At 46.7% G+C, this 27892-nt stretch overlaps 1 protein-coding gene across 1 annotated transcript in view; it reads left to right on the forward strand.

Moving 5' to 3' along the window:
* Positions 1-13675, forward strand: part of RPS6KA2 (ribosomal protein S6 kinase A2) — a 178964-nt gene extending 165289 nt beyond the window's left edge. The window contains exons 20-21 of the mRNA XM_083176465.1: positions 5684-5821; positions 9845-13675. Of these exons, the coding sequence (XP_083032591.1) occupies positions 5684-5821; positions 9845-9970 (264 nt within the window). The 3' untranslated portion in view covers positions 9971-13675. The remainder of the gene's footprint in view (positions 1-5683; positions 5822-9844) is intronic.
* Positions 13676-27892: the final 14217 nt, after the last annotated feature.

Here is a 27892-nt window from a genome sequence, read left to right on the forward strand (position 1 = left end):
CTCACCAGGAACCCAAAGTTAACTTCCCTGATAGGTTTTCAGGTCATAGGCCCCATTTCATAAATTTTAGAGAGAGTTGTAGGTTGTTTTTTCAGTTAAAACCGCACTCCTCAGGTTCCGAGCAACAGAAAGTGGGTCTTGTGATTTCCCTTCTCCAGGGGGACCCCCAGTCTTGGGCCTTTAGTCTGGCTCCAGACGATCCTGCTCTCCGCTCGGTAGATGCCTTTTTTCAGGCATTAGGAGTCCTTTATGACGATCCTGACAGATCAGCCTCCGCTGAGGCTTATCTTAGAGCCCTGAGACAGGGTCATCTGTCTGCCGAGGAGTACAGTGCCAAGTTTAGACGTTATGCCGCCGACTCTGGGTGGAATGATCCAGCTCTACGGAGTCAGTTTCGCCTAGGTCTGGCGGATAACGTTAAGGATGGCTTGGTACAATATCCCTCTCCTCCTTCTTTGGATAAATTAATCCTTCTAGCCATACGTATCGATCGGAGGATTAGGGAGAGGCGGTGCGAAAGAGAGGCTCAAGCATTACCCAGTTTTGAGCTCCCAGAGGAGGCTCCCCCAGACTTGGGTGAACCCATGCAGCTTGGGGCTACCAGGTTATTTTCTAGACTCACTCCCAAGGAGAAGGCCCGACGACGTTCCCTGGGGCTATGTATGTACTGTGGATCTAAGGATCATATCCTGAACAAATGTCCCCTGTTACAGGGAAACGGCAGAGCCCAGAAGTAATGGGGAGTATCTTCTCGGGCCTTTCATTGTTTTCCCCATCTGATTCATTATTTATCCCAGTTAGTTTCAGTTCCTGGGAGGGTAAGGCGTTAGTGGATTCTGGCGCCGCAGCCAATTTTTTGGACAGTAAAATTGTCAATGATTTGGGATTACCGCTGCAACCGTTGACGTCCCAGCTCACCGTTTGCGGATTAGACGGTAATACTCTGCTCGGTGGAGCAATCGCTCATTTTGTTGAGTTAGTGGATTTTCGAGTTGGACTTTCCCATTCGGAGAGCATAAAGTTTTTTGTTCTTCAGTGTCCCATTACACCTATTGTGCTTGGCCTTCCCTGGCTTAAGAGACATAACCCGATCTTTGATTGGCGGTCTGGGGAATTGATACGGTGGGGTAAGGAGTGTTTTGAGCATTGTATCAGTTTTCCAGCTCTTCTCACCACTTCCATTCCTGCTGGGTTACCTGCCCAGTATGCTGAATTCGCGGATGTTTTTTCTAAGAAAGAGGCGGACTCTCTTCCTCCGCATCGCCCGTATGACTGCGCCATTAATTTGTTACCCGACTCTAAATTACCCAAGGGTAGATTGTACTCTTTGTCTTTGCCTGAAGAGAAGGCAATGCAGGAGTACGTGGAGGAGAGCCAAAAAAAAGGCTTCATCAGAGCCTCTAAATCTCCAGTTGGAACAGGTTTTTTTTTTGTTAAAAAAAAAGACGGGACCTTACGTCCCTGCATTGATTTTCGCCAGTTAAATGATATCACGGTAAAAAATTCTTATCCCTTGCCGTTGATCTCTGGTCTTTTTGATCAGTTGCGTGCAGCTGTGGTTTTTTCGAAGATTGATTTACGCGGAGCTTATAATCTCATCCGCATTAAGGCGGGAGATGAGTGGAAGACGGCGTTCAACACTCACTCGGGCCATTATGAGTACTTAGTCATGCCGTTCGGCCTTGCCAACGCACCCGCTGTGTTCCAGGACCTCATCAATGATGTCCTCAGGGAGTTTTTAGGTATCTTTGTTGTGGTGTATCTTGACGACATTTTAATTTATTCTTCTTCTTTGGATCTTCATCGCCAGCATGTCAGAGCTGTGCTTCAGAAGCTTAGGGAGAATAATCTTTTTGCCAAACTCGAGAAATGTGAGTTCGAGGTAGATTCCATTTCGTTCCTTGGTTATATTATCTCTCCCAAGGGTTTCGCCATGGATCCTGCCAAGCTTAAGGCCATTCAGGAGTGGGTGCAACCTTCGAATTTGAAGGCGGTTCAAAGATTTTTGGGCTTCGCGAACTACTACAGGAGGTTTATTTCCCACTTCTCAGATATTGTCTTCCCCATTGTGGCCCTCACCAGGAAGGGAGCCGATCCTGCATCTTGGCCTGGTTCTGCCATTGAGGCTTTTAAAGAGCTCAAACGGGCATTCTCTTCTGCTCCCATTCTTCGACACCCCGATCCTGAATTCCCTTTTATCCTTGAGGTAGACGCGTCAGAGATTGGCGTAGGTGCGGTTCTTTCTCAAATGGACAAACTGGATGGCTTGCTACATCCTTGTGCTTTTTACTCTAGGAAATTCTCGGAGGCCGAATGCAACTACGATGTCGGCAATAGGGAGTTGCTGGCCATTAAATGTGCCTTAGAAGAATGGAGGCATTGGTTGGAAGGGGCCAAATATCAGGTCACGATCTTTACCGATCATAAAAATTTGGCATATTTACGCTCAGCCAAGAGATTGAATTCACGGCAGGCGAGGTGGGCTCTGTTTTTTGCCAGGTTTAATTTTTTAATTACTTATCGACCTGGGGCAAAAAACGTTTTAGCAGACGCCTTGTCCAGGAGCTTCGCGGCCATGCAAGATCCAGTATCTCGTCCCGATCCCATTATTCCACCTTCATGCATTCTGGCTGGACTCACGCAAGGGCTACTGGATTCGGTGCTGCTGGCCCAATGTTCGGCTCCTGCCACCACTCCGGAGGGTAAATTATTTATTCCCCAGAAGCTCCGGGAAAGGGTCTTTTCTGAATTCCATTCATGTAAATCCGCCGGCCATCCGGGGGTTTCCAAGACACTTTCCTTAATATCGCGTGCGGTCTGGTGGCCCAACATGAGGACAGAAGTGGAGCAGTTAGTGTCCAGATGTAACGCATGTGCTCAGAACAAATCTTCTCGTCTTTCCCCCATAGGGCAGCTTGTGCCGTTACCTGTGCCTGATAAACCTTGGACGCACATCTCCATGGATTTTGTTACGGACTTACCACCATCGTCGGGTTTTAATACCATATGGGTTGTGGTCGACAGATTTAGTAAAATGGCACATTTTGTACCCCTCAAAGGTTTACCCTCGGCTAAAACGTTAGCCTCCTTATTCATCACCCATATCTTTCGTGCTCATGGGCTGCCCTCTGACATTGTCTCGGACAGAGGTGTCCAGTTCGTCGCCAGTTTTTGGAAAGCAGTGTGTGTAGCCCTGCAGGTTAAACTTAGCCCATCGACGGCCTTTCACCCACAGTCGAATGGTCAGACGGAACGGGTTAACCAATCCTTGGAACAATTCCTACGGTGTTACGTTTCCAAGACCCAAAGGGACTGGGTGGAGAATCTGCCTTTTGCGGAGTTTTCTTATAATAATGCTTGGCATGCCGCTACCAGAAAGTCCCCGTTTTTCTGCAATTACGGTTTCCACCCTAGAGCGAATTCCTTTTTTCCCACGGATGCCAAAGTGGGTAATTCTAGGTGGGTGGCTTCTAAGAGAAAGGTTTGGCGCATGGTTCGGGGAGCGCTCCTCTCTGCTGCCAGGTCAGCCAAACACTTCTCTGACCGCCACAGGAGACCGTGCCAGTTCAAGGTTGGGGACTGGGTCTGGCTTGCTACCAAGAATATCAAGCTCCGGCAGTTCTCACGCAAATTGGGCCCACGTTTCATCGGTCCCTACAGGATTATCAAAAAGGTTAACCCGGTCGCTTTTAGATTAGGACTGCCCCGCTCTCTCAGGATCTACAACACTTTCCATTGCTCTCTTTTCAAACCTGCTCTCCAGCCGGTTGTCCGCAGGCCAGTGCCCATCTTACGTCATGGCCAAAAGGAGTATGTGGTTGATTCCATCCTGGATTCCAAGACTTCCAGAGGGAGGATCTTCTTTTTTGTGCATTGGAAAGGTTTCGGACCGGAAGAGAGGTCGTGGGTCGCTGATCAAGATCTCCATGCTCCTTCACTCAAGAAAAAGTTTTTTCAATCGTTTCCTGACAAGCCTGGTTTCAGAGGTCGGCTGACCTCTCCTCGAGGGGGGGGTACTGTCAGACGCCGCCGCCGTGCAGTCACCTCCCCGTCCTCCGGGGTGCACGGCGGGCGGTCCTCTGACGATCAGGACGTTGCTCAGCAACACCCCGAGCGTCGGCAACGTCCTGAGCGTCGGTGACGCCACGCCCGGCGTCCGAGCATCGGGGCGTTGCCTGGCAACCACGTCGTGCGGCCGCCGGCGTCCTTCCCCGCCGCGTCATCACGACGCGCCCCGCACAGTGTGCTGCACGCACACTTTCTCCTATAAATGGAGATTCCTCAGCCCAGCAAGTCGCTGGTTATAGGACTCTTTAGGCACCCTGGGGTGTCTCTTCCATTCTCCTCAGCTACCGCAGTTCCTTCCCTGCATCAGACTTGGGGTCTCTCCAGCTCCCAGACCCACATTGCTTCCCTGCCTGTAGTCGGTGGATCCTGCAGCTCAGAGGATCTGTGCAGACTTTCTCCTGGCTTCCGGCTTCCTGCAGTTTCCTTGGAGATATTTCTGTCTTCTGCCTTGGGCCCTGGAGTGGTATCGTTACGCACTCCTTATTACCATTTCTTCCTGCTGTACCGTGGTTTATTATTTTGTGTATTGTTATCAGTGCTAGGTTCAGTGTTCAGGGGTTACCAGGGCTCCCGTCCATTCCCTTGTCCATCTCCCTGTCCCCTGTCTCGGCCACCGGGGTCATTCAGTTAGTTCTCCCCTTGTCCACCTCGTTCCTCCAACGGTAGGTTGTCGCCACCACCTAAAACGCTTTGGAGGGCACCGGAGTTGTACAGGCTTAACCCGTGCTTCAAACGTGGCTGCCGTGCGAGAAGATTTAGGGCCTCCGCACCTACCGTGGGACGTACTGGGTGACAACGGAGCTAGGGGCCGAGACAGTTTCCTCCCTACCGGTGCTGATCATCTCCACCTCCCGGTCAGTCACCTGCCCTCGCTATTACCCAGTGGGCCTCCAGGGCTATCGCCCTTCATTACCCTGTTGATTCCTCTGTGGCCCATGTCGACCGGTGATGATTACCAGCTAGGACCCATTTAGCTTCACAGTTACCGGGTCTCCTAGCACGTCTGAGCCGTGTCGATACCTCCACTTTGGGTTCCCGGCACCTTGTGCCTAACACACAGCCTGGCAGCCATTGATGATGATGATGATTACCATGCAAATTTTGTACCACACAGAGCCATACATGGTAATCATCATCATCATCATCAATGGCTGCCAGGCTGTGTACCGTATTAACTTATATAATCAATTTCTGGGGGTACAGTGTGTATTACAATAATATGATTTCCTTCCTTTCAAATTAAGGGGGTAACGTTAGCATATCTAAATATATTTTGGGGTAAAAGGTAATGTTTCCTGACCCCTGTCCTACTATTTGTCCCCCATTATGTTTTAAATCATGGTCTTACATGATAATCATGTTGTAATTAATTTAACCACGCAAAGTTTTATTATACAGTATATAAAAATATTGGACACTGAAGCGTTAGCTCTCGTCATCCTTTATTACTTGACCACATTTCCCAGCAGTCGTCAGCATACTGTATTCCCCCCATTTCTTTACCAAATTGTGCTATACCCTGTTCATCCTGTATCCATTGTCCTTTTCTTATTTATTCATGTGTTTTATTTAATATTAATGGCAACAAAAAAGTGTGCCTGTGTTTTGGTTTTAGGATCTTGTGTCTAAAATGCTTCATGTAGATCCCCATCAGCGTCTGACTGCATCTCAAGTCTTGCACCACCCTTGGATTGTGAACAGAGAGTATTTGTCACAAGATCAACTAAGCCGACATGATTTCCACCTTGTGAAGGTCTGTATGAAGCTCTTTAACTGAAAATGTTATCGCATGCAAGTTGTTCTGCCTTTTCCTATACATAACATTGGGCAGTTATACAACTGAACTCCAGAAGAGCAAACCAGAGCCCACTAGACCTGACCTAGGGTGCAGGTAATTATGTTCATGCCACCACACTGCTCTCAGTGAAGTAGAAGAATGTAAATGCGATCACAAACCCAAACATACAGTATGTAAGGTCACAAGCTTATTATATTAATTAGATTATATTAGCCGCTTGAGTGGCTCTGCTGTGCTGCAAATAAGGGCTATCCTGGAAGATTTATGTTGTATGTGCAGGCAGCGCTCATTTCCAGTACCATTACAATACTTTGACCTAGTACAATGTCGCCAGACTTTTTCTATGAGCGGGATTTCTGAGTACCCAGAAATCCCCCCAGGAGTCTAAGGGTACTAATCTGAAAGCTGAGGGTCCCCTCTTTCCAATGGTACAAGAATTTAAAAAATCGGCCCTTGGGAACTGGAGATATCTGACTTCAAAGGCCAGTATTCAATGCCTCTGATTCGCCATTTTTTTCAATGAATCTGGCAATTCGCCTGTTTTCTGGAGAATTTTCTCACAGGAAAAACAATTCGCCCTATTCAATGGACACAATTCGCTGCAAATAAAGAGGGAATGGCTGGCGATTCTCCGTTTGTGATTCACCGCGATTCGCCAGTGGTTTTCAATGGGGTTTTCAGTGGAATTCGCCGAGAGTGTATTCAATGCTGAAGTGGAGAACTGCTTTCTCCAGTGATTTTCGCCATGATTCTCCAATTTGCATTCGGCATCTTTTTTTGGAGAACTGGAATGTGATCTTTCAAAATAAAGGCTTTTTTTAAAAAAAATTGGTGTAAAAAAATCAGTTATTTAATTATTTAAAGAGTCTTGCTATCACATAAATATATTTTTAATTTTAAAATATTTTTTTTAAACGTACCATATGCGGGCAGGGGGGGGGGGGGCTGCTGGTGACATTACATATGCTGTGCTGCTGATTACATTACATATTGCAGGGGGGCCCCGCTGATTTCACATAAGGCCTGCAGGGACCCCTGCCCACTGGTGGGTGGCATGCAGCGGGGTGGCAGCGCAGAGTTCAGTAGCGCTGGCGGGCAGGGGGGATCAGTGTGTGCCCTCTGCCTGGCAGTGCCAGTGCCACAACCTGGAACCATCAGGCTGCCACTGACAGCAGCAGGGGGATACAGGGGGAGAAGCAGCATATACACCCAGAGCATATGACTAGCATCAGATCACAGAACAGGGCACAAATTGCGCTCATCTGGTGCCGGCCACTCACTGTTCTGAGCGCTGACAAACTCCACAGCAAGATACCAGATTACCAGCAGAGGCTGCCTGGGAGGGCATGCAGCAGGACTGTAGGAGTCTGGCGACGTGTGTGTAGTTTCCCCTGCAGGTTATCTCCCCCCCCCCCCCTCCCTCTCCAGCATCAGTGCACTGCTCCCCTGAGCTGCCGCTCACAGCCAATGCCCGAGTCAGGAGTCCCGGCAGGGGGATGTGAGGACTGGTGTCCCGGCGGGGGAGCGCTCTGATGTCGCAGGGAGCGCTGCCAGGCTGAGGACGGGTCCAGCAGCAGCAGTCCTTTGGCTCCGGCAGCCACAGCGCGGTGATAGCAAATGTCAGCGCTGGGACTGCTGGAGTCGGAGGTCTGCTGTTGCTGGACCCGTCCCTGTCCTCAGGCTGTGCGGGGCTCCTGGCAGCATCAGCGCGTTCCCCCGCCGTGTCTCCGCTCAATCCCCTGGCCGCAGCAGCAGGGGAGAGAGCCAGGGAGAGAGCCGAGTGCCATTCGCCGCAGAGAGTAATTATCGCCGTCAGGGGCGAAGAGCCCCTGACGCGTTGAATACAGTGGACGGGTGAATGCCGGCGAATCTCCCAGCAGGGAGAATCACGGAGAAAGTGCAGCGAATCCTACACAGGATTCGCTGCCGCACGCGACCCCCGGCCATTGAATACTGGCCAAAGCAGTGGTCCTCATCCAAGCCTGTTAATTGCACTTCCCAGTCAGATATTTCAGGTTCTGTCTGACAGAGTTTTTCTGAGGGTATATGCCCTTTGATGGACACTAGAAGCTTGCCTCTACTGTGCCCAGAACCAGAGATATCAGCCTTCCAGTAGCTGGTAACTGCTTCAGCTCCACACACCTGGTATGTAGTTTTATATTCTCGTTGGCAGATTGCTCTGCCTCTTGAATTCTGATCCCCTAGTCCCCAATACCATTTGATAGGTGGGATTCTCTAGTTTTTAATTCCATTACAATCTAAGAAATCTATTTCTGGGAACTGGAAATATCTGCAGTCAAACAAGCTGTCCTCCCACCAGAAAATTATGAATAATAAGCCCACTCCACTATACACCTCTCCTCTGCATATTAAACATCCTCTACCACCCTGGAAGTTATGTATCAGGGCCCCTTCATTCAGCCCAATGCCCCCTTCTTCCACCCCATCTCCCACCATCTGTGCAGTAAAGGGGTAATTAGTGAAAATTACTGATCCAGGCCCTACATGCTGAGCGGTTGATATAATACCCCCTACCACCCGGGGGACATCAAAGCTTAGCCCACCCCTACCGCTGGAGGATCGGTAGGTGCCCCAATACATTGCTATGCCCAGGGGTCTACGCTGCTGTTGACGCCCCTGTATGTATGTATGTATGTGTATATATATTTTTTATTATTATTATTATTTATATAAATTTGGTCTATCTATAATACTTTAACTGACCCAGCATATACTGGGTCACCTAAGTGTCCATCTCCGTGCTTTGCTCCGCCCCTCTGGAAACCCCCTTCTGAAAATCCTGCGTTTGCCCCTGGTACTGTATATCAGCCACACGAAAAAGTCCCAGTAGATTGTGCCAAGATTGTCCAAGAAGAATAGAAATAAGATGGGAATGTAAGCTGTGTGGGAATGTCCAATTATATCCAGAAGGCTGCTTAGAAAATTTTCAGAAGAAAGTATTAGAATTTGTTTATATGATTTTGCTCAAATTCACCTAAATTGTTATAATATACTAATATACTCTACCTTCATGACATATGTAAATCTTTTTTATTGTATTCCTATACATTTGAATTTAAATGATAAACCCCATCATTTAACAAACCAACCCTGGGAGGTGTGACATGGCAACAACAATCTCACCACTGAAGGGGTTAATATATTGGTCTAAATGTCTCAATGAATTAGTTTTTTATTTACAGTTTTAGTGTTTGCAGATACACTACAGGCCCTAATGGCCCCAGGATGCTAGGGCATGCTGGTGTATGTAGCTATATAGGTGCTAGCCACTTTAGTAGCATAACTAAAGTGTTTAGGTCTGTCAGGCCTTGCAGGAACCAGTAGTGCACCACAAAAAAATATCAAACTTAACTCTTAGGGGTAAATGAAAGTTTGTCCATGACTGCACATTAATCATATATTGTTTATAAGCAATTTTATAACTCCTTATCACATGAACAAGTTCTATAAATAAAGGTGCCCATACACGTTGCAATATGTGTGCTGTGAGTTTTGAACTTCATTTGTGCCGTGCGATTTTGGCATTTGTAGGGGGACGCGATTTTAGTTTAGTTGATGGACAACGCATCGCATGTACTACAAAACTGATGTGATGTGATGCGATGTAGCACAAAAAGTACTGCCTGCAGATACTTTTTGTGCTATACAATATTGTACCCGCTGGGACGCACATCGCATCCCCACAGGCACACGGTGTGTTTTTAACCGATGCGATGCGTATTGAACTTTAGAAGTTCAAAACGCATGTTAAAATTGCAACGTGTATGGGCACCTTAAGACAAATAAACAAAAGTGTAAAAAATTTTGAATCCATATTAGCACTGTGTAATATTGATGATGATTTATACAACTAAACCTAGGCAGTTCTTTTTTTTTGTACTAAATTTTTTCTGCAATCATTTATTCATTAACCTAAAGCTTTGCCATTTAATTTATGTTATATGTATGTATTTGCAGGCTGCAGTGGAAGCTACGTATTATGCACTGCACCATAGGCCCCAAGCACCAAAACTGGAACCGGTGAAGTCTTCCATTCTGGCTAAGAGAAGAAGCCTGAACAAAGTAACTTCTACGCGATTGTAGGGATTTGCGGGTGTGATACTCATAAACCTGTAGCCTCTGTATTAGAAATAAGCACAAAACCTTTCTGTATACAGTATGTGCCAGGATATTTGTACGAGTTGCAGTAGTTTAAAAAAAATTGTCTTAACTTTAACTGTTCAAACAGTTCACAAATACGTCAATGTGCCAATATGTGTGCCAATATGCTTTACAGTACTTTTCATCTAAATGGAAAGCCAGCAGGCTGGTAATATTGTAAGTGTCTATTTAAATTGAAAGAGAATCAATTTGAGAATCATCCTTGTACTTAACACAAGTGTGAATCTTCTAAGATGCCACCTCCACATTTTCTTGAGTATCTGGAAAGTGGGTAGTTCTGGCAATGTGGGGTTGGATGTGTCTGTGAGGGAGCAGTAAGTTGCAGTGGTGGAAGTACCACAGACAACGGAGTTGGTCGCCGCCAGGAGTTTGACCTTAAGGGGGCACACAACCGTCTCTATTGCTTCTGGTGTCCCAGCCACTTACATCAAGAAATGCTGCTTAGCGACACCAGGACGCGGAGCAGCGACGGCACAGTGGGAGTTGATCGAGCAGGAGACAGGCTGTAGAACTCAGCAGTCAGGAGGCGGGGGCACTGTCTGTCAAACTCCGCCTCCTGCCAGAGGAGCTCTACTGCTCCTCTCCCACTCAAACAACCCCCCTCCATCCATGCTGCTGCTGCTGCTGCTAAGGTAAATGACTGGCAATTAAGGTTAGGGACGGATGAAATTGCCAGGGGCAGTGACATATAGGAGAGCACACACCAGGGTCACTTTTGGCTGTGTACAGTATGGATGTGTACAGTATGTTTCTATGAGTGTGTTCATATGTGGCTGTGGGTTTCTGAATATGTGGCAGTGTTTGCATGGTAGAAGTGGTGGGTGGGGGTACCAAGTGACCTGGCACATGCCAGTCCCTTTACTAGTTTACAATATCATTATGAATAGCTATCCTGTCTCCAAGCCATGTGACCCTTAATTTGGCTTGGCTCCTGGTGTGTTAGTGGTGAAGTAAGGAAGGAGGGGCACCATTGACATTTTGCCTCCAGGTGCCTGGTGTGCACTTACACCACTGGTTCTGCCTAGTGTGCTAAAAAGCCTTACATTGGCCCTGAGTACCAGTCATTTAAAAATGGGAAAGACGCAGTACAATCAGGCAACTATGAGACCTCCTTTAAAGCAGGTACACAATACTCCTTCCTTCTGTTCTGTGAAAGCAATCATTGTGACCAGACCATGCCATACTTCTCTTTAAAAATGTTGCTTCAATGTTCTACTAAATTCTAATCCATTAGCACCATTCATGAACTTTTACTTGTCTGCTTTTTTTTCTAAATCTGCTGCTTGCTTTATTCACATTTATATATTTTAATCATGAATCTGACAGGATATCCGGCAGCACTACACATGATGCATTATGGAGGAATTTCATTGGATGCAATGTTTAGAAAGGGGAAAAACCTTGTGCACCTTGCGCCCAATTTAGAATTTTTGTGGATATGCACGATCTAATTTTTTTTTTTTTGTAAAGCGCTGATAACACTGTGGTGGGTAAAAATTTAATAAAATACTCAGATCTCCTGGTTCTCCTGGGCTCACGGCGCCTCCTCCCCAACCAGCAACATCTTCCCCATGATATTTAGAAAGATGAAGCTGGCCACTAGAGATTGTGCAGCACTAGGTGAGTCATTTTTTGATTAATTAAGTTAAATGGAATTGCTTAACTAGTCTTCAGGTGGGATGTCACCATGGTGACTTTTTCTAAAAGTAATGATTTTAGGAAAAATCAGACTTGCTCTGGAGGTGCAAGAAAAAAGTTCATCCCATTCTTAGCTCCTTAATTGAATACCAAATGCGCTGCAGGGTTTTTTTTTTTTATTATTTATTGTCTTTTTACAAGGGTGGCCCAGCTTTACAGGAGATACCTTAGTAAATGTATTCAATCACAGAGACAACATCATTTAAGTTTAAAACCAAAAGGCCCCATTTAACATGGGGGTAAAAAAGGGTGCAATATAGTGCCTGCTCTCTTGCCCTTGCTGCTGCTGATATTTAACCCTACTGTGCTCTGAAATTGTAAGGGAAAGGTTGGAGAGACAGAGCTGCAGCACTGCATTGTCAGTAAAGTCCTACATGCTGGCTGTGGTAGCTGCTATATCCTAGTGGGCTAAAGGACCACTGATGTCACAACCACGGCGGGGGGGGGGGGGAGCCAGGTCTATGGTATAGCACTGTCAGTATCCATGTCAACATATATTCCCTTCAGTAACCAGGTGGAGAGCGAAGCAGTGTGCCTGAAGAGTGGCTAGGGTACATTTTGGGTCTCATAGAAACATAGAATTTGACGGCAGATAAGAACCACTTGGCCCATGTAGTCTGCCCCTTTTTTAAACATGTTACCTCAAGCCATATTTGATCCTTATTTTCTTGTAAGTCCTCGCTGATCCCATCGCAGCGGCTGCTGTTTCTGGGCATGGTAATGGATACCAGGGAGCAGAAAGTATTTCTGCCAGGGGACAAGGTTCAAGCGCTCCAGATCCTGGTGAGCTATCTATTGGCTGCGGTAAAAGTCTCTGTCCATCAATGCATCTGGGTCCTGGGCAAGATTTTTGCCTCTCTCGAGGCGATCTCATACTAGACCTCCTAAGCAAATGGTCACGGTCCCACCTGCAGATGCACAGGAAAATTTTCATGTCCATGAGACTCATGTTCTGACCTTGTTCCTCCCCCCTGTTGTCGCATGTCACGTGCTTGTGACATCAGGAATCCTTGAGCCTAGTGCACATTTTCTCAAAGTCGGTCCTCAGAATCCCACACAGTGCATGTTTTGCAGGTCTCTGCACAGAATCAAGTGAAATAATTAGCTCCACCTGTGGATCTTTTAAAATGTGTCAGTGAGCAATGAGTGCACCTGTGCACTTGCAGGGTGACCTGGAAAACGTGAACTGTGTGGGGCCCTCAGGACCGAGTTTGAGAGCCACTGGCCTAGTAGAAATTAGACTTTACCTGCTGGCTACCCACCGGGATATTTCCACTCGCCAACACAGCTGGACGTCAGAGTTACCTAACCAGTTTGAATCTTCATAATGAGCTTTACGATTCTGATATTCATCATTGATAAATACAAAGCTCACCTTTATCATTCATTTATTAACAGGTTCTTATATAGTGCAGCAAATTCTGTTGTGCTTTGTATTGAGATTGTAGTTTGGAGAGCGCTGCTCACTACAATTAGACAAATTGCCGTATCTGCCTTAAAAGATACCAAAAAGATTTTTAAGCACATTTTGCCATTAGAAAAGAGTGATCCATTGCTTATTGCTTGTAATTAAATGGGGTCCAATGTGTTGCACAATGTTAAGTGCAGTCACATCAAGTCTGAGCTGTTATCTTCTGTTCTGCCAGCAGAGAGCAGTGAAACCCTTTGAACTCAAGGGGTGACATTCTATGCTATGCGCTAAATGCGCATGTTTAATTCGCACACCACATCGCCGCAAATCGCCTATTTTGAAATCGCATTTTTCAGCCTAAATGCGCATATTTAATGTGATGCGCATTGGAGGCTGAAAAGTGCGAATAGGGGCGATTTGCAGCGAAGTGGTGCGCTGTTTTTAGTCCTGAAAATGTGCGATTTTCATGTCTGAAAATCGCACATTTGCAGGACAGCGCAAGGTTGTAAAAAAAAGAACCGAGCGCGGGGTCCCCCGCCCGAGTGTAACCAGCCCCGGGCTCACTGAGCCGGTGCTGGTGACATAAAATCAGGGTCCCCGACAAATAGGGGTCCCCTTGATTTTATGAAACCCGCACCGGGCTCAAGGTCCGGCGCTGGTTCCCAAAATACGGGGGACAAAGTGACTAGGGGTCCCCCGTATTTTAAGAACCAGCACCGGACACAACCAGCCAGCAGGGTAATGCCACAGCCGGGGGGAGACTTTTTATACAAGTCCCCCCGGCCAAAGCATTAACCCCCTGGCTGGTCAGCATGGGCAGGGGTCCTGGGGAAGTGGGGACCCCCCCAATGAAGGGGTCCCCCCCCTCCAGGACTTACCAGCCCATGCTGATAGTCCGGGGCTGTCCTCCATGCCCCTGGGCTGTGGGCATGGAGCTGATGCTTTGTGTAAAAAAAAGAATGATAACTATTGTTTTACACTGGCGAACTATGAGTCCCAGCAAGCCTACCCCGCATGCTGGGACTTGGGGAACCACAAGTCCCAGCATGCGGGGCATTAAAGGGCCCGCTGGCACTTGTAGTTCTGCAGTGTAAAAAATAGTGCACAAAATCACACTGACACCCTGTAAAATAAAACTTTAATACACACAAAACACACACACACTGATACTTACCTACCTTGAGCCCGTAGGTCGGTCCCTGGATCCTGGATTCTTCCTCCGGGGCTCCAGGGCAGAAGAGTCTGGTTCCGGGGCCTTGGTCCTGGTTCCGGGGCTGGTCCTGGGGTTCCGGGGCTCCTGGCGTGAAGAATCCGGGGTCCGGGATCCGTGGTAGTCCAGAGGGGTACCTAAGGAGGAAAATCCAACTCACCTGCTCCCCGGCGGCGACCTCCGGTGACAGCGCTGCTCCAGACTGGTACCCGGCTTGCAGGAGGTTGTCCGGCGCTGAGATGTTTCCTCCTCGCCGTCTCTGAACAGAATGATTTCTCGGCCAATCAGGAGCCGAGAAAGTCGGCTCCTGATTGGCCAGAAATCATTCTGAATATAGACGCCGAGGGAGTAACATCTCAGCTCTGGATGCGCTGAGATGTTACTCCCTCGGCGTCTATATTCAGAATGATTTCTGGCCAATCAGGAGCCGACTTTCTCGGCTCCTGATTGGCCGAGAAATCATTCTGTTCAGAGACGGCGAGGAGGAAACATCTCAGCGCCGGACAACCTCCTGCAAGCCGGGTACCAGTCTGGAGCAGCGCTGTCACCGGAGGGCGCCGCCGGGGAGCAGGCGAGTTGGATTTTCCTCCTTAGGTACCCCTCTGGACTACCACGGATCCCGGACCCCGGATTCTTCACGCCAGGAGCCCCGGAACCCCAGGACCAGCCCCGGAACCAGGACCAAGGCCCCGGAACCGGACTCTTCTGCCCTGGAGCCCCGGAGGAAGAATCCAGGATCCAGGGACCGACCTACGGGCTCAAGGTAGGTAAGTATCAGTGTGTGTGTGTTTTGTGTGTATTAAAGTTTTATTTTACAGGGTGTCAGTGTGATTTTGTGCACTATTTTTTACACTGCAGAACTACAAGTGCCAGTGGGCCCTTTAATGCCCCGCATGCTGGGACTTGTGGTTCCCCAAGTCCCAGCATGCGGGGTAGGCTTGCTGGGACTCATAGTTCGCCAGTGTAAAACAATAGTTATCATTCTTTTTTTTACACAAAGCATCAGCTCCATGCCCACAGCCCAGGGGCATGGAGGACAGCCCCGGACTATCAGCTTGGGCTGGTAAGTCCTGGAGGGGGGGGACCCCTTCATTCGGGGGGTCCCCACTTCCCCAGGACCCCTGCCCATGCTGACCAGCCAGGGGGTTAATGCTTTGGCCGGGGGGACTTGTATAAAAAGTCTCCCCCCGGCTGTGGCATTACCCTGCTGGCTGGTTGTGTCCGGTGCTGGTTCTTAAAATACGGGGGACCCCTAGTCACTTTGTCCCCCGTATTTTGGGAACCAGCGCCGGACCTTGAGCCCGGTGCGGGTTTCATAAAATCAAGGGGACCCCTATTTGTCGGGGACCCTGATTTTATGTCACCAGCACCGGCTCAGTGAGCCCGGGGCTGGTTACACTCGGGCGGGGGACCCCGCGCTCGTTTTTTTTTTTTATTTAACCATTTGTTTTATTTTTTACAGCAGAACCCTGCACGGAACATTGCGATCTGTGCAGGGTTCTGGCTAATTCGCCTAACAGACCCAGGTCTGAAATTAGTGCGAAAATTAGTCACTTAAAAAATGCGATGTGCAAATGCGCATAGCATTAAATAAGCGACTTGTATACTTTTCTGTGCGCAAACATCTGGATGCGATAAAAATGCGAATTAATCTCGCATTTTTATTCACCAGACCTTAACGCACAAAATATGCGATTTCAGCCCCTATGCGCATCCCATTAAATCAACGATTTAATGGGAAAATGCGATATCGCCATTTTGTGGTCTAATTACCGCAAAATAACGAAAATCGCATAGCATAGAATGTCACCCAAAAAAACTAAAGCTGTTAAAGGAATAATGTAAGATACATTTAACACAAAAGATTGTTCTAAAAGAAACAGAAAGTGAAGGCATACATGTACAGTATGTTGAATGTATCAATTGTAGATTTTTAAATTGCCATGTGTTAAACACATTCTAGTGATTTGCAGGAGTTGTCATTTTTTGTTTACTATTTTTATGCTACAGTACATAAACATGATTGTGTCCTTTATGGTGTGTACACACGGAGGCGATATGCCGTGCTATGCGAGTCCCAATGCGATCAGATCGTATCGGGACTCGCATAGCACGGCATGCATGGAGCGGCACAATTTAGACTATATAGTGCAGATCTGCACTATATAGTCTTGGCTGACCTCTCTATCTGGCTGCCGATTTGCACTCACATGGGAGCGCGCATCGGCAGCGCATCGGGCTCGCAAGCCCTAAAAAAGCATGCGATTTGCATGCGATATGGCTTCCGATGTTCACTATATCGGCAACATGGGAAGCCATATCAGCCCGTGTGTACACACCATTAGATGTAGAAGTCTATCAATAAGAATTTCTTCACTGCTCAACTAAAACCTTTCATCTGGAAAAACATTTTTGTTCAGTTTGTTCAGAGACCAGAGACATACTTATGTCAAAAAACAGAGCTGACCATTTTGTGTTTGCAGATATTCGGTGGGGCAGCGTCACAGGGACTTGGCAAGCTGCGTGCTTACTGAGTCAATCGGAATGACCCCCTAAATTCACACACCAGCTGGTGAGACAGATGTGCATTGGTTCGGTGAACTAGAAGCATCCCGGCCCACTGTACCATACATACAGGAATGCATCCAATATTTTAATATCTTTTTGGTTTATGCAGAGTTAATTGCCCTGTTGAGAATGTATATCAATATAATTTTGTTGCTAGTTTAGTATTAATACAAAAAAGGATGTAAAAGGAAAAATAAACATTATTAATGGATTACAAAGTGCAAACAAGAATTTAAATGTGTAATGTAGTGCTTCTGTAATTACATACAATAATTACATTTTTTTTCTCTGTGAAGATTGCAGGCTAGTCCAATTAAACTAGGGATGTGCACCGGCCACTTTTCGCATTTTGGGTTCTGATTACCTTCAGGTTTTGGGTTCTAATGGGTTTTGCCAAAACACCCCCTAAACGTTTTGGGTTCTGATTTTTTTTTTTGCTCCAACGCTATTATTAACCTCAATAACATTAATTTCCACTCATTTCCAGTCTATTCTAAACACCTCACAATATTGTTTTTAGGCCAAATGGTTGCACCAAGGTAGCTGGATGACTATGATAAGCGACACAAGTGGGCGGCACAAACACTGGACTGATATGGCTCACTTAGCATCACCCTTGGACTAATACAGCACACTTGGCAGCACCCCATAAATTATACGGCAGACTTGGTTTACCCCAGGAATTATATGGCACAGATGATGGCACCCCTGACCTGATACAGCACACATGGCGGAACACATGGTATTATACGGCACAGATGGTGGAACCCCTAGACTTATACAGCACACATGGAATTATACGGCACACATGGTGACTTTCCTGCAGTAAAAAGAAATAAAACTTTTTTATTCTTTTAATAAAAAAATGGCAGCACCCCATAAATTATACAGCACACTTGGCTCACCCTTGGACTGATACGGCTCACTTTGCATCACCCCTGGACTGATACGGAACACTTTGCATCACCCCTGGACTATTACAGCACACATGGCAGCACCCCATGAATTATATGGCAGACTTGGCTCACCCCTGGAATTATACGGCACACATGCGGGCACACCTGGACTGATACGACACACTTATAGCAGCACCCCATGAATTATACAGAAGACTTGGCAGCAACCCATGAATTATATGAAACACTTTGCTCACCCCAGGAATTATGCGTCACACATGCGGGCATTCCTGACCTGATACAGCACACATGGAATTATACGGCACAGGTGGCGGCACCCCTGGACTGATAAGGCACACATGGTGGCAGACATGGAATTATACGGCAGACATTCCTTCAGTAAAAAGAAAAAAATAGTATTCTTTTAATTAAAAAAAAAGAGCAACACACCTGGAATTATATGGCAGATTTAGCAACACCCCATGAATTATACAGCACTCTTGGCTCACCCCTGGACTACAGCACATTTAACAGCCCTTGCAGTAAAAAATAAAAACACCGTAAAAAAAAAGGGCAGCTCCCCTGGTCTGATACGGGACACATGGGGGCACCCCTGGAATTATATGGCACACATGCGGGCACCCCAGGACTGATACAGGACACATGGGGGCACCCATGGAATTATACGGCACACATACGGGCACCCCTGGACTGATATGGGACACATGCAGGCACCCCTGGACTGATATGGGACAAATGGGGGCACCCCTGGACTGATATGGGAAACATGCGGGCACCCCTGGACTGATATGGGACAAATGGGGGCACCCCTGGAATTATACGGCATACATGCGAGCACCCCAGGACTGATAGCAGCCCCTTAGCATGTTTAGGTCTCCCTCTCTAGGATCCGAACCCTCTCATCTCTAAATTTAACCACTTTATCTAGAGTATGAATAAAATGGTATGCGGTCACTAATGGTCTAAACTGATTAGGTCGACACCTTGAAATGGTCAACCATAACCAAACCATAACCAAAGGTCGACACATGCTTTTTTTTTAAGATGGTTTTTCATACTTTACTATGGTTCGATTCCCACCATGGCTATAACTGTGCGGAGTTTGTATATTCTCCCCGTACTTGCGTGGGTTTCCTCGGGGTACTCCAGTTTCCTTCCACAATCCAAAAATATACTGGTAGTTTAATTGGCATCCAACCAAAAAATTAACCCTAGAATGTCTGTGTGCATGTATATGTGTGGTAGGGAATATAGATTGTAAGCTCCACTGGGGCAGGGACTGATACTCTGTAAAGCACTGCGGAACATGTGTGCGCTATATAAGAAACTGTTAATAAATAAATAAAATAAGTGGGCATAGAGCAGGAATACAATATTGCCCGAAACATTGTGAGCGCAGCGAGCCATGCGAGGGGATGCGGTACACTTATATGGAGTCCATTTTGACAAGTGTTGACATAGACTCAAAAAAACTTGAAATCCGCATGTCAATCTTATTCGTATCGACCATGCCTATGTCGACCATAAAATTGTGTCAACCCTTTGTCAATGTCGACCTTGGGTATGTCGACCATTTCCAGGTGTCGACCTAGACAATGTCTACAATTTATACCGTAATCGAATAGAATATCGAATATGAATTTTTAAAAACTAAGCAACATTAAATCAAGAAAATTAATAACAAGTAACGTGGATAAGATTTCCATTTTGTCACTGTTTCAAAAATGAGTTTGCATGCAAAAACTGTACATGTTATTTTATCCTGTTAATTCAGTGACTTTTTAGATAAAAAAAAAAAATTGTAACTTGCTTGATAATTTATTAAGACTTTAGTACTGTAAATAGATTTCACACTCTTTTCTATTTATACAGGAAAAACCCATTACACTTATTTATATATGTGTGTTTTTATTGTATTTTATAATATATAATTGCTGTTGTTTATGAAATGTGACACTATATTTAATGCAATGTTCCATGTTTGTGCCACATTTGTTTATATCATGAAATCATGAAAACTCATAAACTGTAATGATCAAAAGCAATTTTCTGGAGTGGAAAATCATCATTATGTATTTTTTTCTAAATATTTTACACTTGCCTTATAATTATATTGATAAATAGTGATTGATTATGGAGTACGTGTTGACTCTCGAGCTGTCTGTGTTCCGGCTAGAACCCCTTCTGTCTTCTGACATTTCCCATCATGCCTGGGTCCACATATACCTGGAGGGGGAATATAAAAGTGTGGCGAGCAACCGTGCCCGAAGGGCGCTGAGCATAGCGAGCCCACATGGGTACAATCCAACTGCAATCCAATGAAATAATCCACACCTACGCAAATTAGCGATAAAATAAAAAATACTGGGGGTTATTTTGGTTCACTCTTTCTGACAAATTCCTTCTTGGATGGACAAAACCATGTGCACTGCAGGTGGGGCATATGTTACTTGTGCAGAGAGAAGTAGATTTGGGTGGGGATTTGCTTCAAAATGAGATCTATATTGCAGTGTAAAAATAAAGCAGCCAGTATTTACCCTGCACAGAAACAAAATAATTCACCCAAATCTAGTTCTCTCTGCACATTTTACATCTGCCCCCCCCCCACCCCCTGCAGTGCACATGGTTTTGTCCATCTAAGAAGGATTGTGTCAGAAAGAGTGAACTAGAATAAGGCCCACTGTGAGGGCACTACAACTTCCGCCCTCACCAAATGTCAAAAGATTGAAGAGGCTCGGAAGTACCGGGACAGCAGCGCTTTGATGCATTCCAATGAAGTGGAATGCATTTGCTAAATATAAGGTATTTTAAGTTATTATACAGGGGTACATATTCTGTAGATTACACAATACAAAAATAATTATATGATGTAACTTTCAAGAGTCTATAATACCCCTCATACACCATAACCGGCTCCTCTCCTGATTGCATTACTGGAATCCCAATGGCGCCCATCACCCGGTCACGCATTCCGTGCTTCACTGGAATCCCAGTTACTTCTGTCACTGGGTCTCACTTAAACCAATCAGGGCTGAGCTCTGGAGGAGGTCAGCCCTGATTGGATGTTGCCGTCTCTATGGGCAAGTATACATGGTGGACGTCATTGGGTTTCCAGTGACGCACATAACAGATTTTACAGTATACCTGCCCACACATCTTGCATTCATAGAGAATGTCCTCTCACCTGAAATGGGCAGGAATTTAGCACAGTTGGAAGAGCTAAAGCAGGTCTGAACATCTGCCTGGTCATTAGCACAGCATGCACTCCCTATGTGAATGTAGCCCCTCTCCCCATCCATCTCTGCTGCAGACTTAATGCTCGAACTCTCCTCTGCTGCCGGACCAGAGCCAAAGAAATTATGGAGCAGGGCTGGCAGCAGACAAGGTTGTGCTTGCTTAACTATCAGAACTCCTCCTCACTGAACCAGGGCTAGGTCTTGTAGTTTTATAGCAGAGCTCAGGCTGACTGTGGTTATATGCTTTGTCTCCTCTATTTCAACTACCTCCACCTTTCACAGTAGAGGCAGATCGTGTCATTTTTCAAACACAGCCTGTAACATAGGAGTTAGGAGCTGAATGGCTGGTACTCTATCTCTCCCCAATTTATCATCTTCCAAGGTTTAGTACATCTTCCCCTGAATCAACCAGTGGAGGGAGATACACCCCTGTCCTTCCGGAATATAGTTGGCATACACCCCCCCCCCCCCTCTCTCTCCCAGTAATCGGTAGTAGTAGCTGGCTTCCCCACTGATTGACAGGTCACTCTCCTGGTGTTACTTTTGTCTGTCAGATTAGGTCAGCTGCCCTACCATAGTAATGCTGGCCACACATCAGACCAACTTTTTAAAAACCCTTCAAACTTTTTTTTTTCCAGCCAACTTCTGTCCAACTTCTGATGTAACAGAAGTAGGCGGGCAGTGCCTGCCTGTTTTGAAATTTTATGCATTCATGAATTCACCTGTGCCCATTCCCAATAAACTGAATTCTGCATGATCATTTTAAAACGCATCTTATGCTGAATCAGGAAAGACTGCACTTTTTTTTCTGCAGCCTTCAACACCACTTTAAGAGAACATTGTATTTGTTTGTTGATACATTGAAAAATCTGCACTTACTATGTATCTTTGTGTTAACATTGTTGCAATTATGTGAATGGAAGGTAATGGGAATCTTACTGCAGCTGAAAGCCATTCATTATTTAGATTTTTCTTGTTTTTTTTTGTAATAATTATCGATTTCTGTGATCCATGCAGTGGCGGCTTCAACACATCTGGAGGGGAGAAATCGGGTGAGCTGTCTGCCGCTGGTGTCACCCACACCGCAGCATTTAACCCTAAGCATACACATACTGACATACACACACCAGCCTAAAACCCTAACCACATACCCAATACCTTGCAGCATAGGCGCCGAAACCGTGGGTGCTCCGGGGACCGAGCACCCACGGAAGGTGAGGAGCACCCACGGGGATCCTGGCAGCGCTGCAGCGGGGTCCCAGCAGCGGATATGCCATCAGCAGCGGGGGTCCCTGCGGCGGATGGGAACTAGCAGCGGTATTAATACCGCTGCTAGTTCCCATCTTCCGCAGGGACCCCCGCTGCTGATGGCATATCCACTGCTGGGACCCCACTGCGGCGATGCCAGGACCCCACTGTGGCGCTGCCAGGACCCCCTGCAGCGCTGCCAGGACTGGGGGGAGCACCCACCGGCAAAAACGTAAGCCGGCGCCCCTGCGTTGCAGCCTATAACTCTAACCACACACACCCTATAACCCTAACCACACACACTTCAGCCTACAACCCTATCTACACCCCCCCCCCCCGCAGCCTATAACCCTAACCACGTGGGGTTTAGGGAGGTCAATCGCACAGGATCACGTTGTAATGATAGTTAAGGCCCCCATACACTATGCGATTTTGGTCCGATTTCATCCGATTTCGGCACTTGGTGCCGATAATCGGATGAAATCGGCCCAAAATCGTATGTGTGTGATGTCTGATCCGATCCGATGCGCGGTCCCGTGCGCATCGGACCGGATCAGGGAGGTCGGACGGTCTGTACATACGATCACGTCCGACCTCCCTGTATGCATATGCCTGCCACCTGACAGGCATATGCATGCAGACACCGGGCGGGCAGCGTGTCCCTGAGCACCGGCTGACTGACCTGGCCGGGCGGTGGTGCGTGCGGGCAGCGGCCAGCGGTGGTGGGGGCGGGCGGCGGGTGCGGGGAGCGCTGCTGACCTGGCCGGGCAGTGTACTTACTTACATAGCAGCAGCGGGGACGGGCAGCGCAGTGGCGGCTATTATATTTTGAAAATACTTGTCAAATGACCGGCCGCTCTCTGATTGGCTGAGAGCTCTCCGGCCAATCAGAGAGCGGCCGGTCATTTGACAAGTATTTTCAAAATATAATAGCCGCCACTGCGCTGCCCGTCCCCGCTGCTGCTATGTAAGTAAGTACACTGCCCGGCCAGGTCAGCAGCGCTCACCGCACCCGCCGCCCGCCCCCACCACCGCTGGCCGCCCGCCCCCACCACCGCTGGCCGCCCCCACCACCACCGCTGGCCGCCCCCACCACCGCTGGCCGCCCCCACCACCGCAGCCGCCGCTGCCCGCCCCCACTACTGCCGCTGCCCGCCCCCACTACTCCTCACCGCCCTGCAGCTCCCCGGGTTTTTTTTAACATGGGATAAATCGCATGCGATTTATCCCATGTAAAAAATGGCACATCAAGTGCCAAATTGTATGTGAGCCTCCCGGGGAGCTGCCGGGCGGCTCGCAGGTAAATTGGGTCCGACTTGTCCCTAGGACAAGTCGGCCTAATGTATGGGGGCCTTTAGTTTAGAAGGAGTGGCCCCCCATTGGATATGATATTATTATCCTTATTGAATCCTAGGGGGTGTGCTACCACAGGACAAGTTAAAGTACAAAATTTTGAAGGAAGGAAAGATTTGTCTTTGTAGTGGTGCACCAAGAATTAATTTGAGACTTAAAACATACCTTTTATTAGGTTAATTTAAAAAAGATGCTGCGAGATATGACAAACTACAATAAACATGTAACATAGACAGTAAAAAAGGTGCAATTAAAAAATAGGGCTCATGCGGCGCCCCTTGGCTCTCTTCCTAATAGGTTCAATATGTTGTGGTTTCTTTGTGTCTCTCTCCCAAGGTGCCGGCTCTGAGGCCTGTGCTTTTTCCTTGGGGGAAGTTTTAAACACCACTTCTATGAATATCTCTTTTCGATATAGTTTGTCTGCTGTCGTGTCTTGTGTTCACCAGTAATCTGTCAAGTGTATCGCGGTTCCCAGTGTTGTTACTTATGGTCACTGTCTCGTGCCAGTGCATGTATTTAGGTTCCAATAATGATTAAACCCTGCATAAGACTATGTCAAATTGTATTTTTCCTCACAAGCATCTGCAGGGTGAGCGGTTGGTGTCATACGATGTTGCGATGTGCATTGCAATTCAGGTGCTCTTCACTATGTAGCGTATAGGTCTTATGGCAGACCAACACAGTGATAGGTGAATGTGTTGTCCCTAATAGCAGCCGGCAGATATCGCCTGGTGTGTGCTGCCTTGGCAATTTAATCTGTGGGGATCACCTAGGACACATTTGCAATGCTGACAATATCCTCTGATCTCTTATCCTGCAGTGATATCAGGGTAAATGACACTGTTGGATACACTCGGGGTGATAGCGGATACAGTCCTACTATGCCCGGTTCCCAATGTTGCTGCTAATAGTCATAGTCTCATGTCAGTGCATGACATAATGTATCCCTTTATGCAAGGATCTGCAGGGTAAGGGACTGGTTTCATACAATGTTACAATATATGTTGCAATTCTGTTGTTAACACTGTGTATCGTATGAGTCTAATCACCAGACCAACACAGTAGTGGGTGGGTATGTGCTCCCTATAGCAGCCGGCAGATATCGCCTGGTGTGTGCTGCCTTGACAATGCAATCATGGGAATCACCTAACCCTCTTATGCAACCTCTCCTGCAGTGATGTCAGATTATATATACTGTTAGAGACATACAGGGCGATATGCAGTCACAGTTTCACTATCGGTATAGACGTGAGGAGTCTTGCGATACTGGCAGAAAAGTAAATACGTTGGTTAGTCGGGTATACCACGTGGATGTGGGTGCCCGTATGTCCGTGCGTTCTGGTATACACTGTGACCGCTAACAGGTTTCTGTATTGCCGCCGATATGCTGGATCAAGTGACAGAGGAACACAATACACGTTTTACAAAAAACATTAGAGTCCTTAAAAGGACTAGTAATCAGACAGTCAGACAATAGAAGGAGGCCAAGCGAACGTCCGCACGGCTATGGAGGCCGGCGTACGCTTCGCAGTTCTTCTTCAGGGCAACCCTGAAGAAAAACTGCGAAGCGTACGCCGGCCTCCATAGCCGTGCAGACGTTCGCTTGGCCTCCTTCTATTGTCTGACTGTCTGATTACTAGTCCTTTTAAGGACTCTAATGTTTTTTGTAAAACGTGTATTGTGTTCCTCTGTCACTTGATCCAGCATATCGGCGGCAATACGGAAACCTGTTAGCGGTCACAGTGTATACCAGAACGCACGGACATACGGGCACCCACATCCACGTGGTATACCCGACTAACCAACATATTTACTTTTCTGCCAGTATCGCAAGACTCCTCACGTCTATACCGATAGCGAAACTGTGACTGCATATCGCCCTGTATGTCTCTAACAGTATAAATAATCTGACATCACTGCAGAAGAGGTTGCATAAGAGGGTTAGGTGATTCCCATGATTGCATTGTCAAGGCAGCACACACCAGGCGATATCTGCCGGCTGCTATAGGGAGCACATACCCACCCACTACTGTGTTGGTCTGGTGATTAGACTCATACGATACACAGTGTTAACAACAGAATTGCAACATATATTGTAACATTGTATGAAACCAGTCCCTTACCCTGCAGATCCTTGCATAAAGGGATACATTATGTCATGCACTGACATGAGACTATGACTATTAGCAGCAACATTGGGAACCGGGCATAGTAGGACTGTATCCGCTATCACCCCGAGTGTATCCAACAGTGTCATTTACCCTGATATCACTGCAGGATAAGAGATCAGAGGATATTGTCAGCATTGCAAATGTGTCCTAGGTGATCCCCACAGATTGAATTGCCAAGGCAGCACACACCAGGCGATATCTGCCGGCTGCTATTAGGGACAACACATTCACCTATCACTGTGTTGGTCTGCCATAAGACCTATACGCTACATAGTGAAGAGCACCTGAATTGCAATGCACATCGCAACATCGTATGACACCAACCGCTCACCCTGCAGATGCTTGTGAGGAAAAATACAATTTGACATAGTCTTATGCAAGGTTTAATTATTATTGGAACCTAAATACATGCACTGGCACGAGACAGTGACCATAAGTAACAACACTGGGAACCGCGATACACTTGACAGATTACTGGTGAACACAAGACACGACAGCAGACAAACTATATCGAAAAGAGATATTCATAGAAGTGGTGTTTAAAACTTCCCCCAAGGAAAAAGCACAGGCCTCAGAGCCGGCACCTTGGGAGAGAGACACAAAGAAACCACAACATATTGAACCTATTAGGAAGAGAGCCAAGGGACGCCGCATGAGCCCTATTTTTTAATTGCACCTTTTTTACTGTCTATGTTACATGTTTATTGTAGTTTGTCATATCTCGCAGCATCTTTTTTAAATTAACCTAATAAAAGGTATGTTTTAAGTCTCAAATTAATTCTTGGTGCACCACTACAGAGACAAATCTTTCCTTCCTTCAAAATTTTATAACCCTAACACCGCACACCGCAGACTATAAACCTAACCATACACACACCCAGCAGGCTAAGCTTCTCCCCCGTAATGCTAACCCCCCCTTCTAAGTACCTAAACCTGGAGACACACCACAGCAGACAACACCCAAGGCAGGGAACAGGAACTTCATGGGTTTTCAAAGATGGAGCGTGCTAGAATGAGCACTAACATTCACACACACATGCATGCATACATTTTATTTATTTACAGTTTCTTATATAGCGCAGCATATTCCATTTTATCCTCGCAGGCTGATACTGGGGTACTCTGTGACAATTCTACTTCTGTAATGTACCCCATCTTTGTGTGGCTGCTATACTGTACTATGTGTATTCCTAAATCACTTTTTTAGTGTCAAGTGCACTTTGTGTGTCGCCTGAGTTCTATTCAACTCTCTGACACACTCACACTTACTGTGTATTTAGCAAACAGAGATGGTCTCATCACATATCAGTGCCCAACTTCACACAAGCCATCGTGGGTGAATGGATGCAAATCCATGATGCCATTTTCTAACATCTATCCTTCCGTTTAGAATTAAGGCTCCTTTGGAGAAGGGAAACACTAAATTACTTCCCAAGGTTTTGAAAGATTTTCATAAACCATGTATTGTGTGGGTGTGATATACAAGGGTCATCATCATTTTAGCCATGTAGCCTGTTTAGCCTGTCACTTCCTTAACAACTCTATACTTAATACATATGCAAAAAAGGGATTTTTGTAAGAACTTACCGTTCAAATCCCTTTCTCTGATATGGTCCTGGTGACACAGCTTAACATTGGGATGTAGGAGGGTCCGCAGGAGCCAGGCACCTATCCTAAAGCTTTTGGAGGGTAGGCTCCTCCCCTACTGCATCCCAGACTCTTCAGTTCAATCTTTCAAAGCCACTGGAATACATTAACTCAGTACAAACGCCTGCACATATTATATGCACAATTTTAAAATAACTTCTCAACCATATATAACATGAAACATCATGAACTTGGCATACTTACTGAGCGTAAGGGAGGGATCGCTGTGTCACCAGGACCATATCAGAGAAAGGGATTCGAACGGTAAGTTCTTACAAAAATCCCTTTTTCTCTTTCAATGGTCCTGGTGACACAGCTTAACATTGGGACGTTCCAGAGCCGGTCCTTTGGGTGGGTACGCTCAGGTCTGCAGCTCTCATCACTG

This window comes from Crinia signifera, chromosome 3, assembly GCF_055691185.1.
Source record: "Crinia signifera chromosome 3, ASM5569118v1, whole genome shotgun sequence".
Lineage (NCBI taxonomy): Eukaryota > Metazoa > Chordata > Amphibia > Anura > Myobatrachidae > Crinia > Crinia signifera.